At 35.3% G+C, this 14,182-nt stretch overlaps 1 protein-coding gene and 1 long non-coding RNA gene across 6 annotated transcripts in view; one reads left to right on the plus strand and one right to left on the minus strand.

The window, feature by feature from the left end:
- Nucleotides 1-14,182, plus strand: part of AGO1 (protein argonaute-1) — a 57,249-nt gene that overhangs the window by 1,994 nt on the left and 41,073 nt on the right. For 2 of the 5 annotated variants that reach the window (XM_074172102.1, XM_074172101.1), the window contains exons 2-3: nucleotides 1,756-1,917; nucleotides 6,532-6,606. In XM_074172102.1, the coding sequence (XP_074028203.1) occupies nucleotides 1,767-1,917; nucleotides 6,532-6,606 (226 nt within the window). In that variant the 5' untranslated portion in view covers nucleotides 1,756-1,766. Of the gene's footprint in view, nucleotides 1-1,755; nucleotides 1,918-4,127; nucleotides 4,283-6,531; nucleotides 6,607-14,182 lie in introns of those variants that run through there. The other 3 variants (XM_074172104.1, XM_074172103.1, XM_074172106.1) reach the window with 3 other exon arrangements.
- Nucleotides 9,142-14,141, minus strand: LOC141481068 (uncharacterized). Its single transcript, XR_012464736.1, has 2 exons — nucleotides 13,917-14,141; nucleotides 9,142-9,535 (listed from the first exon to the last, which is right to left on the minus strand). It is a non-coding gene; the product is annotated as an uncharacterized lncRNA (long non-coding RNA).

Below are 14,182 nucleotides of genomic sequence, written 5' to 3' on the forward strand. Positions count from 1 at the left end.
ATATATATACCATCAGAACCATCAGATACGTTTCACGTACATCTGTGATTCGATTTCGAATTATTCGGCCATGTTCTCACAATTCGATTTTGAACAAACAAACTTTTTCATGAACGAGTCTTCGTTTTTAAGGCTAACTTTTACTATTTTTCAAAGTCAAAACCCGAAAAAAATTATCAGCAATTTTTTTTATGTGATGATACCACTAAATTCACGTAATTATGAAATTGTTTGTGTCAACATTGTCGAAATGCGTTCGTCATCAAAAAAGTAATGAGGTATTGAAACTTGAAAAATTCAATTTCCACCAATTCAGTTTCAGAACTTTTATACAAATTTTGATCAAACCACTGGATTCAGCTAGTTCATCACTGTGCTGTTCATTTAGAAAGTTATAATAATAATGATGATAATAATAATAATGGTCATCGGAACTGTCGGTTGTTGCTGCATCAAATATACTTGCCGTTCCAATCTTACTCTACTCGTTTGGAGTGAACTCGGGAGGAGATGTATCAACTCGACATAAAGACCCGAAAAATGATGCATCTCTATAGGAGTTTGCATCCCAAATCATCCGTTCCACGGTTGTACTTCCCCCGACAACAGGGATGCCGTGAACTGTGAGTTTGGAGTGTCTACACAACAGAATAGTACTGGATGTAGCCTGTAAAGTCGTTAGGAGTTCGGATCCCCTTCTCTGTCTGGTCCAAGACCATGAGGGAGCAGGAACTGAGGCATTTCTCTTTAGGGCAGCTGCCCGAGCAGCTGATGAACTTGGTTTAGTTTTCGACACTGAACGAGGTGATCACAACTCTGTCACCGAGTTGGAACCCGCTCAGCAAAAGGCTCATATAAAAGCCGCAGAGATCATCTCACTTCTGCGGCAACACAAGAATAAGCCAATTCATGGGGTCTTCTTCAATGACATTGAAGACCTTGGCTTATAAAACCGCCTGACCTTCGTTTTCCTCAGGTCGAATGGGCCGAAGTCGGAAACTGAGGGGTTAATCATGGCTTGCCAGGATGATGTCTTGAATACCTCAGTCTACCGTAGTCGCGTGATGGATATAGAGGTTTCTGACCCAAGGTGTAGGGCCTGCCGCGAGGCATCTGAAACGCTAATGCAGTTGCTGTCAGCATGTCCAGCATATGCGGTCTCAGCCTATATCCATCGACATAATGCGGCCCTACGGCTCCTTTACGGTATCAACGAGACACCGGTGTTGCCCTACGCTACGGGAGATATTGAATCCGTTATGGGTAACGAGAAGTGCCGAATTTACTGGAACTATTCGTTCCCCACCCTAGGGCTCGTACAAGCGAATACGCCTAATGTACTTCTTCTCGACCATCAGAGAAAGACGATATATGTCGTGGCGTTTTCAGCTCCTGGCAAGGTTTTCGAGATTTTCTCTTCGAACTGCACAGACTCTACCCAGAGCACTCTTTTCCCTTGACCAACCTAACTGTGGTTACTTTGGCTTCTCTCTCCTGGGCCGTACGGCCCGCTCGGCTGTACCCATTCCCTTTGAGGACATTCTTTTGGTTCAATGTACTATCTCACGTCTGTTCACAGGAACATCCAAGAAGGCTACAATTCTTTGGGTTTCTCGTTACATTGTGAGTTTGATTTTTGGGTTGAGAGATTTTAGATATAATAGAAAATCATTTAGTGTTCATTTGATTATTTATGAAAAAGTTATATCTTCAGTACATTTCAAAATGCATAAAATCATAAAATACTTTTTCTAGGTGTCTAGGATATGTCCGCGGAGACAGGATTAACGATGCAGGCGTCAGGAATATCCCCGGTAATCCTAACGGATCTAACAACCTTGAGCCTCATCGGACCCAGATCTCATAATCATCTAGTGACTCACCCGCATCACTCGAATTTGCATGCCAACACAAATGGTATGTATGAGTAGTTTCATTAATCTTTGCTGATCTACAGACAGTTGTCAGATCCTCTAACTCTATTATTCATTAAAATATTGTATGCAACAGTTATTTATATATTTAGGGCATAATTGTATTGTACTTCCATCATACACGAATGGGAAAGTTATTGAAACTATCTTGGCTTAAAAAATAACAAGTTACATGGATCAGATGGTATACGATCCGATATTCTCAAATAAAAAGGTCATGAAATAGCACTCACATTGATCTATATTATAAAAAATCTATTAGCGACGGTAAATTTTCAGATATCCTATAATATGCTATCAATGAAACGATGGGAACAAATCAGACGTGACAAACTATCGCTCCACTCACATCTATTGTAGGGTCTTCCAACAGGGATTTCCAAACTTTGACAATAATTGATAACGGCCATCTTGTTAAAGCTACATCTGTCAATTGGTCGTGAATAAATTTGAGTCATAAAAAACAAATGGGTGACATAAAACCTACGGTGTCAGGGGGTGCCACAGTTTTACCTTCGAGTATTTATGAGCGCAACGGATAATGGCAATAGTGATATGCAGAAAAGAAGCTCTCTGCTGAAAAATTCCAACTGAACCAGGACTGGAATGTCAAAGTCGAGTGGTTGCAGGTGTGCATAAGTGTCCTTCCAGAAGGATTCCACCTGATCAGCGGTCTGCGAATTGTCCACAACACGCGGAGGCTCTTGGACTGAGCGATAAGGTTTCTCACAGAACTTGAGGTTTTCCGCGATTCTGCTCGCTTGCTTTTCTAGTGATTTTTTGGCGGCCATTAGCATTCGTATCTTATCAAGGTAGTTCTGTTTGGCGGTCAGCGACACGTCTTGACTCAAAGTGTGGTGGATACATCGTAATATGGCGGTTATTCGTCGCACTACAGGCGTGAAAGGCCTGTTGGTCGCACTGTAATCCACTACACATTGGATATGAGACGCGTACTGTACCGCCAACTTGATCTCAGCCACCATCTTGTGAACCGGCCGTTCAATTCGCATTCGAACGAGCCTAAAGCGCCCTGCGTGTTCTGATTATCTCTACTGGTGGCAGGATGCGAGTCTCCTCTTCAGTCACGCCAACGGGTGTTAGACCTGCCACTTCCACCACTTCGTTAGCAGACTGTAGAGGAGCTATAGAGTTCGTGCCGCCGAAAGTGAGATACACAATCCCGGATGTGTTATTACCATTATTATTATGGTTACAACTATTATTTTTTCTTTAATGATCTGGTGCTGTCACCGGTGCCCCAATATATTCAGGAGGGCCCTCCTATTTGCCCCGTCTGAAACTAAGATGGACATTGAATTATATCTGTCAGATACTTATGCAAGTCATCTCACAGAAGTTTTGCAGATGATTTTCATTTGTTTAGATTCTACTGTTTCAAATGTCATTTGAAAATATATACTTTATTAATTCATATATATTTATTCATTTTGTTTGTTACATAGTCGCCATTGATAAACATGTGGTTAATGATGCGTCCGTTGGCAGTGAATAAACAAAAATTATCTCAACTGTTGATCATTCTGTTGTCAAAATATGCATTATCTTTCTACGGGTTTTTTTTTTAATTTATGAAGGAAGTTATTGGGTAAGCTCTTAATTCCTAGTTGAATAATGGTGAACTTTCGTAGTTTTTCGTACTCCGTGTACGAGTCTCTGTGATTTTCTATTGTTGAACTCTCCAATTTTTCAGCTTCATCTTAAAATTATTTCTAATAGAATGTCCTAATCACTCAAAATGCATTTAATTGCGATCATTATCGCTTATCGTATTGTATTATGAGTCCGTTATTACCTAATCTGTTTAGACAATTGATTGTTGACGTCTTAAGTAATATTTCATAAAATAATTTCATTTTTGGACTTCCCAGCTAGTTATTTTCATGGAATGAAACTAAGAAAAATGTGACACACATTCAACATGTTTTCATTCCAAAGGTGCTCTGTACAAAACTTGCCATTAGTGGTATACCTTGATGTAGGTAGTTGGTGGAAATTGATTTTCACCTTTTATATTTCTTCCCACGATCCCGTCTTTTTCCATGGCAACCCGCCTATGCTCATCCTTTTATTTTACTATGTACGTATGTTGTTAGGTCATACTATTACGACTTTCACCATCTCTTGTTAGTGCATGCAAACGAAAGAGACGGAGACTACTTTGCGCATCCGTCGGCTGTCACTGTGTGACGTCACAATTGCAAATGGCTGAACTCTTTTATAACTTAACTAGATAGACAATTTTATTCCAACAAAATAGTGGTGTGTGGTGTGCTTGTGTGATTGATTTTTGGAAACAAATATTATGTATCCAGGATCTGGAGGCCGTAAGTACACATAAACGTGTGAAGACGATAGCTTCCGTAGTCGAATGTGTTTTGTTTTCAAAACGAGGTGTACTGGAATTAGATTCTTTGTTTTGTGATTCTCAACTGTTTTCATAAAATTTTGTTTTCTGTTTTCAATTTTTTCAAACTTTTGCCACTCCGGAATTATGCGAGTTTATTCCCTGATATAGGAATGAATAAGAAAACCTATTTACAATGTTCAGTGACGACCTAACCTAGGCTGGCATTTAATAAATCAAACTGGGAAAAGTGTTGAAGTTTAGTAAAATCAGAAGTTGGTCGAGAGAAATGTGTAATGAATTTTATAACTTTCGCGTTCTTGCTATGCGCATTTTTTATAGTATTATCATGAAAATATTTTCCGTATTTTAAAATAGACCCAGTTCATGTTTATTTCTGGATTTCTCATATTAACTGTAGTTTGATGTAAATAAGTACCTAGACACATAACCTATAAAAATTGGACAAATGAATTTATTACCATTTATTTCTTGACACATTTTCTTTGTATTATATATTTATCAGCCCACATACTCTAACCTATTTTGTGAAATGTTTGTGTCCAAATAATATTGGTTAGTGATATGATTTCTCTAAAATTAAGTGCAGAGTGGTTCACTGACCTCTCAGTGTCTCCAGGAGTAAGATGAGACTTATTGATTTTTGAAACCTACCTAAACATTTCCTTTTTTGTATGTTTTTAGATGGTTAATCATAAAATTTATTTTATAAAGTCACTGTTGATACTTTGAAACTGTTTAAACGGCTGGAGTCATTAAATATACTTTGTTTACTTTGTGTATCCTAAAATTAGAATTTATTCATATATTCAAAGATCATTTCTGAAGATATATTATACATTTATCACAATGAATTGCAAGACTCTCATGAAAAATCAGTAACTGCAGGTAGATTCATGCGCAAGTTGAAAGTCGCAAGTTGTAATCTTCAAAACTCACGACTCGTCAAATACATATTACGAGAAGTTTCATAAGATATAATATATACACTCCTGCATGGATATTTCTACTGAAAGTCAGTGATCCAACTGTTCACGAATTATTTCTCACGACATAGGACTCATTACTCACAACTTGCAAATTATAGTGGTGCATGATAATGCTTCATAATAAAGGATATTTTCTGTCTAGTTTTTCTAATACAGGTACCTTCAATTTAAGGTCTTTGAACTTGATTATTTTTTAGTTTTGAATAGAATCTTCCGTTTAGTAGTCCTGAAATAGCCAATCAACACCTACATACAAAAGTGAAAATTCAAGTAAAAACTTTATCGAGAGATTTCCACTGGACATTTCACAAAGCCGCAACACGTGTTTCTCTATACAGGCTTCCTCAGGCGTTCATACTTTTAATGTTCAAGTCTGTAATTTACATATAAAGGGATGATGATTTTTGTAATCGATGCCACAGACCCCAAAAGAAAAAAACATAATAGAGGGTTTATGCAATACACTTTCCGAAACTAATAACTAAGAGTTCAACCACAGCAAATTAAGGTTATGTTAACATGTGCATGAACCGAACACTTTTCTTAAATGAAGTCTTAGTTACTAGTTATCAGGTTTAGTTTTTAGGTATTGTTGCATAAACCGGGTATAAATAAAACCGTATTTCCCCTTTTTTCAATAATTGTCTTCGATGTGAATGCAAAACACTATCATGATTTTTCAAAATGTTCAGCTAGATTCTAATAGTTTTTGTTTTGTGTAATCGCCTATAAATTTTTTTGCCGCATGACAATATTTTATATTACATTCAACCCGTATTCGGGTTTTCCATGTTAACGATCCTGGAACGGTAAAAAGTAGTCGCACAGTTGAGCCTTGGGAAATTTTGCATGAATTCACTGTTAATAATCAGCTGTGCAACTATTTTGAACTGTCCTAGAATCGTTCGAACTGCGAACCCGGATACATCTACAGTCATCTCACAAACTTTCTGGAAATCTAATTTGCAGTATTCAAAACCGAGTGTTGCATGTGTTTCTCTTGGTTGTTATCAGCCTCAGGGGTGACGACAGAATAATTCGGGCAAAAATAACATTTTTTGTAGTAAGTGTGGAGGCAGAGTATTATTATGGTTTTAGACCAAAAAAGAACAAGGTTATAGATAGGCTTTGTTGATTTACGATTTTAGGTGTATTGTTGGTTTGAGTGAATAGTATAAGTTTTAATAAAATTATCAAATAGTAGGTTCTTTTTTCTCAGAATCATGGCAGACCAGCCCACCCAGACAGACCGGTAGTCCTACCTCTCAAACCACTTTTGCAGATCCTTTGACAGGTAAATGTTTTATTATTGCCAGTTGTTGCCAGAACAGTTTTGGAGTTTGTGGTATGCTTTTACTAAAAATTTGCTAAGAATTTTGGATCTGAAAATCATTAATGTAACAAACTCACTCCATATCGAATTTATTTTTACTAAAATACATTCGTTTCATATAATACAATTCAGATATGAAGGTTGTTTCAAAAGTTTTGTCCGTTTTTATGAATCTACTTTTAACTGTAATATCTCACTAAATACTTATTCAATTTGATTGAAATAAGTGCCATTTGAATCGGTGCACTTCTGTTAACGCAACACGAGTCGAATAATTTCGTCAGTATAAAAATTGGGTACTCAGGATTCGACGGAGTCGACTAAGGTCGTTTTTGCTTGATCCTGTTTGGCAGTGACAAAGTTATCGAAGTGTGACAATTTCTGTTGATAGTTCAAATTGTGGGGCACTCACTTTTCAATCTTTTTGACCTTTCCAATACGTTTTATACCATCAAAAATCGCATGGTAGCTGACACCAAGTGATGGGTGAGTCTCCTTCCGAATCCTAGATTACTGTAGGGTAGGTAGACCACTTTGGGTCTCATCTTCGGCTGAAGTCTCCGGAACGTAATTTCACAAATCAAACTCGAACAGTGCGTTCGTTAACACTATCATTACCAAATGCCTGGTTGAGTTGTCGGGCTGTTTTGGCAGCACTTTGGTTCAACTCGAATTCGTAGAGAAAAATTGACCGAAAATTATGTAATGACATCATATAGTAATAAGGTAAAAAAAAATTAAAATTAATTTGGAAAAAATGAACAGCATCAATGTATAGAGTTTAAAATTCTCTATCGATCAGTATTCACCACTTCACAGTAGAGTAAATATTTATTGAGATATGGAGTCACAAAAATACATGACACTAACGTTTGAAACAACCTTTGGACCAATATTAGAAAATTCAGTAGAAATTCTTGTAGGTTAAAAGTCGCATGAAAAGAAATACACCTATTAGGGAGTTTATGAAATAGGAAATATAGGTTAACATTTCATCCTCATTCTTGCTCTCAAAACATGCAAATGAACTAATGCATTAGTTGATTCTTATCTGCAATATGGAATACAATACAATACAAAAGCAAACACCGGGATTTCTATACATTTTGCCGACTTTACCAGTCTCTTTGAAAACATTTTTATAGGCCGTTTTTCATTTGACAAGAAAGTATATGGTATTGTATGACAAGTGTCAAGTGTCAAAAATTCGATTCGATTGGTTACCCTGTTGCAGTGGCAAATGTCAAATTATAACATAAATTGTCTTTTTTTCGAGCGAAATTGGTTCCTGTATTTTTCTTGCCAACTATCATATATTTTGATTTTTATTTTGGTTTATATTCATTGAGCTTGCTTTCTAATTTTTCGAATCAATCTTCGAAACTGGAACTTGCGGAAGCAATTTCTCATGGAACCATAGAAGCAGATAGAAACATAAGAGACACATACTCGCGTTTTGTTTTGAAGACTCTCGGGACAGTTGCAACTTGGCTCTCGTGTTATGAAGGGGGGCACTGCCGACAGTTGTGCTGTACAATACTCTACACCGTATTTTTTGATATTTCCGATTTTGAACCCGGGATTTATGTTTACAGTCGTCAAACTAGGAATAATGTGAATTGTGAATAAGGTCGGGTTAGATTAAGAGGTCAGGTTGTGTTATGATAAAAAAAAATTTTAATTCTAAGAATGTAGTCAGAATTTCCAAATTACTCTTGAGAAAGAGATGTGCAAAGATTTTTCCCCTTTCGATTCATAGGAGCCAAGTTGAAACTATCGCGGGACATTCGTTTTTATTTTATTTTGAATTTGTGGTGACACCTATTAGATTTTTAGGTTAGTACATTGTAAGTTTGACGATAGGCCGCAAATATCAAATATAATTATCTCGAATACAATTTTATTTTCAAAAGACAGTAAGATTTTTGCACCAACTCAATATTTTTTTTAAATTACCGTTTTATATATAACTAGTTTTATATGAACGTTAATTATCCAAAAAACCTTTTTCTATTCATACTCTCAACATTCGTTATGAAATCGAATCAGATATTCACACAATATAGTGTGTGCTACACAATATAGTATATGAAAGAGGTAAAATTTCACTTACATGGAACACTGTCTTTCTCACTGGAAAGACAGTGTTCCATGTAATAAGAATAAGACCCTTTCCTTATTGTCTCTTCAGCACCATCTGGATAACATTACAAAATGGTTGGTAGCCCAACCCACGGGTCAATGAGTATGTCTCTCTTTCTATCAAAGACAACGACCTTTCTTTTCGAGGAAATTATGAAAAGGGTGATTATCATACCATTGGCACTGGTGAACGAAGTCAAAATATTGTAAACGAGTTTCAAAATTTGAAAAAGCTTTGTTTGATTTTACAATATCTTCTGGAAACAGGAAATTACTCCGTTTTTCGATCACAAAATTGTATACATCGATTTCGAGCGTTGTGTGAATTTGAGATATTTGAAAAATTGTTCATAAAACGGTCTTTAACGATACTTTAATATGCTCAAATAATGAAGAAGGCGATACAAAACTTGTTCACTGTATATGTCACATTGATAGTAAAGAAAACGTATTAGGTATGGATAATAACATACCCGTCATTATACTTAACAATAGGATCAAATTAAAAAACAATTTGAATATTTGGATGAAAGTTAGACTTGGTAACAAAAACATCTCACAACTATGTAATACAGAGTATGTCAAACATTTGGAGTCATGCAGGTCAAAAGGTGTCCCAGAGAAAAGCGGTTGGCATCTAATAAATCTGTGGCCGATATGCTTTCAGTTGGTACAAAAGCGATCAGCAGCCAAAGTTCATTTCCGACGTTTTGATTCAATCAGGTGATGCATCTTCAGACAGTCGACTCTGAAATGTTTCAAAATTTCACTTTTCATTAATCTATATAACATGTTGTTCAACTCTACATTTATACATAGATTCGGAATTAACCATTACTGATTACTCCGAAAAATATGGCGCATCGCGATTTTTTTTAAGATGGTGGCAATGAACAGGGCGACGGCAGTGATTCTGAGGATTAGATTGTTTCAAATTTTTGTGTATCAGATCAATCTGTCAACAGAAAGGGGGTCAAACTTCAATTACTAAATTTAACCCAAACAAACAAGGAAAGGCTAAATAAAACCGTTCAAAAGTTGCCAGGCGTTATTTATGTAAAAAATTGAAACATTAAAACTATTTTCACATTATTTCAGTCGACCAAATTGGCATCCACTGACGTTTATTCAAAAGTTGAGAGGGAAGGAGGTACCTACATTCAACATTGCTTTTACATTATTCAAGTGTGTGCTATTTTTATCTTCAAATTCATAAACAAAATTGTATTCATTAAAGTCTGCATTGTTGTTTGTATTTGTTATATTATTCACTGGAATGGTAGTCAATAATTATCATTTCCAAGTATGTATCTGAATGTTATCGAAAATGATTGAAAGATTTAGAGGGTGAATCCATTAATGTTGACGCGCTCAAATTTTAGATTGCATCTCTAATTTGGTCTCCATTATATCAAAATTCCGTTCAGCGATTAGAATCTGTTCAGGGTAAGTGCTTGAGATTTATATTTTCAAGATGGCGACTGGGCGCCATCTGGGAATAAAAATAATTTTTACACATCATTTTGAAGCTCCTGACGAATACTTCATAACCCTAGAATATGAAGTCAATATCTTCACCTACTACAAAATGGCGGAACAATTAATAATTTCCTGAAGACAAACACATAAATATCGATATTTCTTGAAATATTCCTTTTTATCTGCCATATTTAAAACAATTCCAACAACCCGATAAGGTTTGTTAAGTTATTTTTTGTTTATAAAAACGACAAAAAATTTCAGTACGACAATGAACATCATTGTTCAATCAGAATATTCTCATTATTCTCTATTAGCTATCCAATTTTATTTGCAATTTTGAACTTCATCGGGTTCTCTGAACCTGCTATAAATTTAATTAAAAGCTATGTTAAAGATCGTTCATAGTTTGTAGAAACTTCGAATGGAAAATCAAGCAGTGAATTTATTAAATTTGGAGTGCCTCAGGGATCTATACTTGGACCCTTATTATTTTGCATATACACTTGTGATCTAGTTTCTATTTTAAGACATTGTAATTCACATATGTATGCGGATGACACTCAACTATATCTATCATTTAACCCTAATGACGTTGCTACTGCTAATCAAAAATTGAATGAAGATTTAGCTCGTCTTATTTCAGCTTCTGAAGCTCAAAACCTCAAAATTAATTCAAACAAAACTAATCTGCTTGTTTTTGGTACTAATCGTAGCTTGGTGGAGAGACATATTAATATTGTTATTGGTGATACAGTAATATGCCCCACGAACGTGGCAAAAAATTTAGGTATCGAAATGGACGTGAATTTAAGGCTTACAAAACATGTCAACAAAATGTGTTCAAAGAAGTTACATGAGTTTGAAAATGCTTTATCCTCATCGTCATTTATTGTCAATAAGTTTGAAAATAAAATTAACAAGTGCTCTTGTGTTGAGTCTTTTTGCATATTTTGATGTTGTGTATGGTTCATGCCTGGGTAAAAAAGATATTTTAAGAATTGAGAGAGTTCAAAAATCATGTCTTAGGTATATATATGGTATTAGAAAATATGACAGAATTTCATATAAACTTAAAGAAACCAATTGGTTGACTATGGAAAATACACGTGTTTTACACTCGGCTATCCTCTTTCATAAAATATTGTTTAACAAATGTCCATCATATTTGTATAACAAAATAAGATTTCGTAGCGATGTACACACTCTAAATTCGAGGTTTAAAGGGTTACTTTCTCCGCCGCCCCATCGAACCACTCTATATCGACGATACTTCAGTTATAATATATATATAGTTTGTACAATAATATTCCACAAAAATATAAAGTTAGTAAAGTTTCTTCATTTAAGTGCTGTTACAAAAAATATCTCATCGCTGCTCAATTATAAAGCCATTGATTTCATAGATTTTATACTTCTGAAAAATTTTCAGTAATAAATTTGGCATGTTTTCTCTCCCTCTCTCTCCTTCCTCTTTTTTTTTCTCTTCCTTTTTCATTGTTTTTTCTCTCCTTTAGTTTTCTTTTCTTCAAGGCTAGAACTAAGATCAACAGTACCCTTCCGGTACATGTTGTTTCTAGCCTTATTTGTAGTTATTTTTATCATTTTTATAGATTGTATATTTATTGTATTTATATGAAACTACAAATAAATATTATTATTATTTAGTTTTCCACTTCACCAGTAGAAAGGTACCACGTCAACAATCTCTAAAATGGTCAATTCTCGCCCATTGGAAGAAAAAATTGAAGCAATTTTTATTCACGGTGCGACGCGTAACTTTCACGAGACCGAAAGGATTTTCAATGAATGTTTTCCGAATCGTTCTATCTGTAAAAAATATTTCAGGGAACTTGTATCCAAATTCACAACTACCAGTAACAGCAAGCAGTAACAGCAAGTGCAAATAATTGGTGAGATGGTAGTAAATCCTGAACAGTCTACTTATTCCGTCGCGAATGTTTGTGAGGTGTAGCCTTCTACTGTGTGGAGACTTTTGAAGAGGAATAAGTATGACCCATACAAAATTAACTGAAGATGACCCTGATCGAATAACAGAATTCTGCGAAATCATGACGGAAACCATTGCAAGGCATCCTACTTATTCATCTCCACAATATTTGTTTTAGTAACGAATATACATTTTTTTTAAACGGCAATGTTCACAGACAAAATTGTCACTATTGGAGTGACACCAACTCTTACGTTTTCCGGGAAACACATACCCAATATCCAGAAAAATCAACGTTTGGGCAGGAATATTTGGAAACCATATTGCAGGACCTCTATTTGTCGATCAAAATTCAACAGGTGAACTGTATTTGAATATGATGGAAACTACTGTTGACCCTCTCATCACTGAAATTGTCGAAGCGAATCCTAATGAATTCGATATGGATATTATATTCCAACAAGATGGAGCACCACCACATTACTTCAGACAAGTAAGAAACTATTTGGATACTACTTTTCCCGGTCGTTGGATTGGACGTTGAGGTCCTACAGATTGGCCAGCCCGCTCGCCAGATTTGACACCATTGGACTTTTTTACGGGGTTTATTTGAAGCAAAAGGTGTACGAAACTGAAACTGCTTCAATATTGGATATACGGCTGAGAATGATAAATATTTGTAGAGATATTGACGTTACTGTGTTCGAAAATGTTCGGCGTGAAATATCGTATAGGCTAGGCTGTTCATATGTCAAGAAGTTCAAGACAACCATTTCATATTATGTAGTTGAATGTCAATGTATTCAGACAATTATTAAATGTTTCGCCATTTTGTTGTAATTGAAGATATTGAAATTATATTCTAGGGTTGTCTAGCATTTGTCATGCATTGTATGTTATATCTGAATAATTGCTTGTTGTTGTCGCCTTGTTGCCACATAACAAACTGTGTTCACAAAAACAGACGAAACAATTCTTTGATTGACGACTTGTTTATTTTGTGGAAATTCATACACTATAAAAACTATAAAACCACACTTTTGACTATTTTCCACGATAGTTTTATAGTTGTTGGCTAGTTTCCGTCATTACAACATTTTCAAAACGAACTAGATAACATTCAAATCTGAGTAATTTATACCTACATTGCCTATACCTATCATACATTTTTATTTAAGCTAGGATTTCATAATTTTGTTCATAAGAGACGTATTGTTTTCTGTAATTAATCTTCGACCTACCATATATACGCTATGTATCACAAATGGTGAATAAATATTATTATTATAAATAATTTGGTACTTACATTGTCCATATGGGATAACCTCAATTAATAGCAGTATATCGATGAACATAACAACTTTTTTTGAGGAAACGTAGGTTTTGGGAACTGGTTCGGGAGAGGAACTATTGTTTAGATCAAGTTGTTCGTTGAGGATGATATACTTGGGATTTTTCTTTGACTTGTTTATTTCCATTTCCAACAAATTCATCATTTTCTATTTTTCGCATGTGTGGAGGTTTTTAAATTATGTTTATCTATTTTATGTTTCAAATTTGGAAGATGTTCGTACATTAATGATTTTTTTATCCGAAATGACATGTTCATGTTACCTTACATCAAAATTTCTACCAGTTTGGCCTGTATATATGGCGGGGCATTCACCACATTCTAGTCGACATATACCAGATCTCTTACCTTTTCCGAAACCTTTTGATCTTTCCGACTGTCGACGAGACATTTCGTTGTTGACAAAAACAGTCGCTCGCGACATAAAGTCTTCAAAATGTTTGTTATTTTGACAACTCAAGTTTTGTCAAAATCGACACATTTGCTGATTTGTAGCGGTTTCACCAATTTAGTGGAAATCCGCCTCAAAGGTTTGTCTGTTTCAAAGTTGAATAGGATACTGGACGAAAACATTGATTGTGAAAACTGCTTGTTTTTGCACTTCGCAAGGCCCT

This window comes from Leptinotarsa decemlineata, unplaced genomic scaffold (assembly GCF_025532065.1).
Source record: "Leptinotarsa decemlineata unplaced genomic scaffold, Ldec_3_MD MMD2_tig00000035_RagTag_RagTag, whole genome shotgun sequence".
In the NCBI taxonomy this organism is placed as follows: domain Eukaryota; kingdom Metazoa; phylum Arthropoda; class Insecta; order Coleoptera; family Chrysomelidae; genus Leptinotarsa; species Leptinotarsa decemlineata.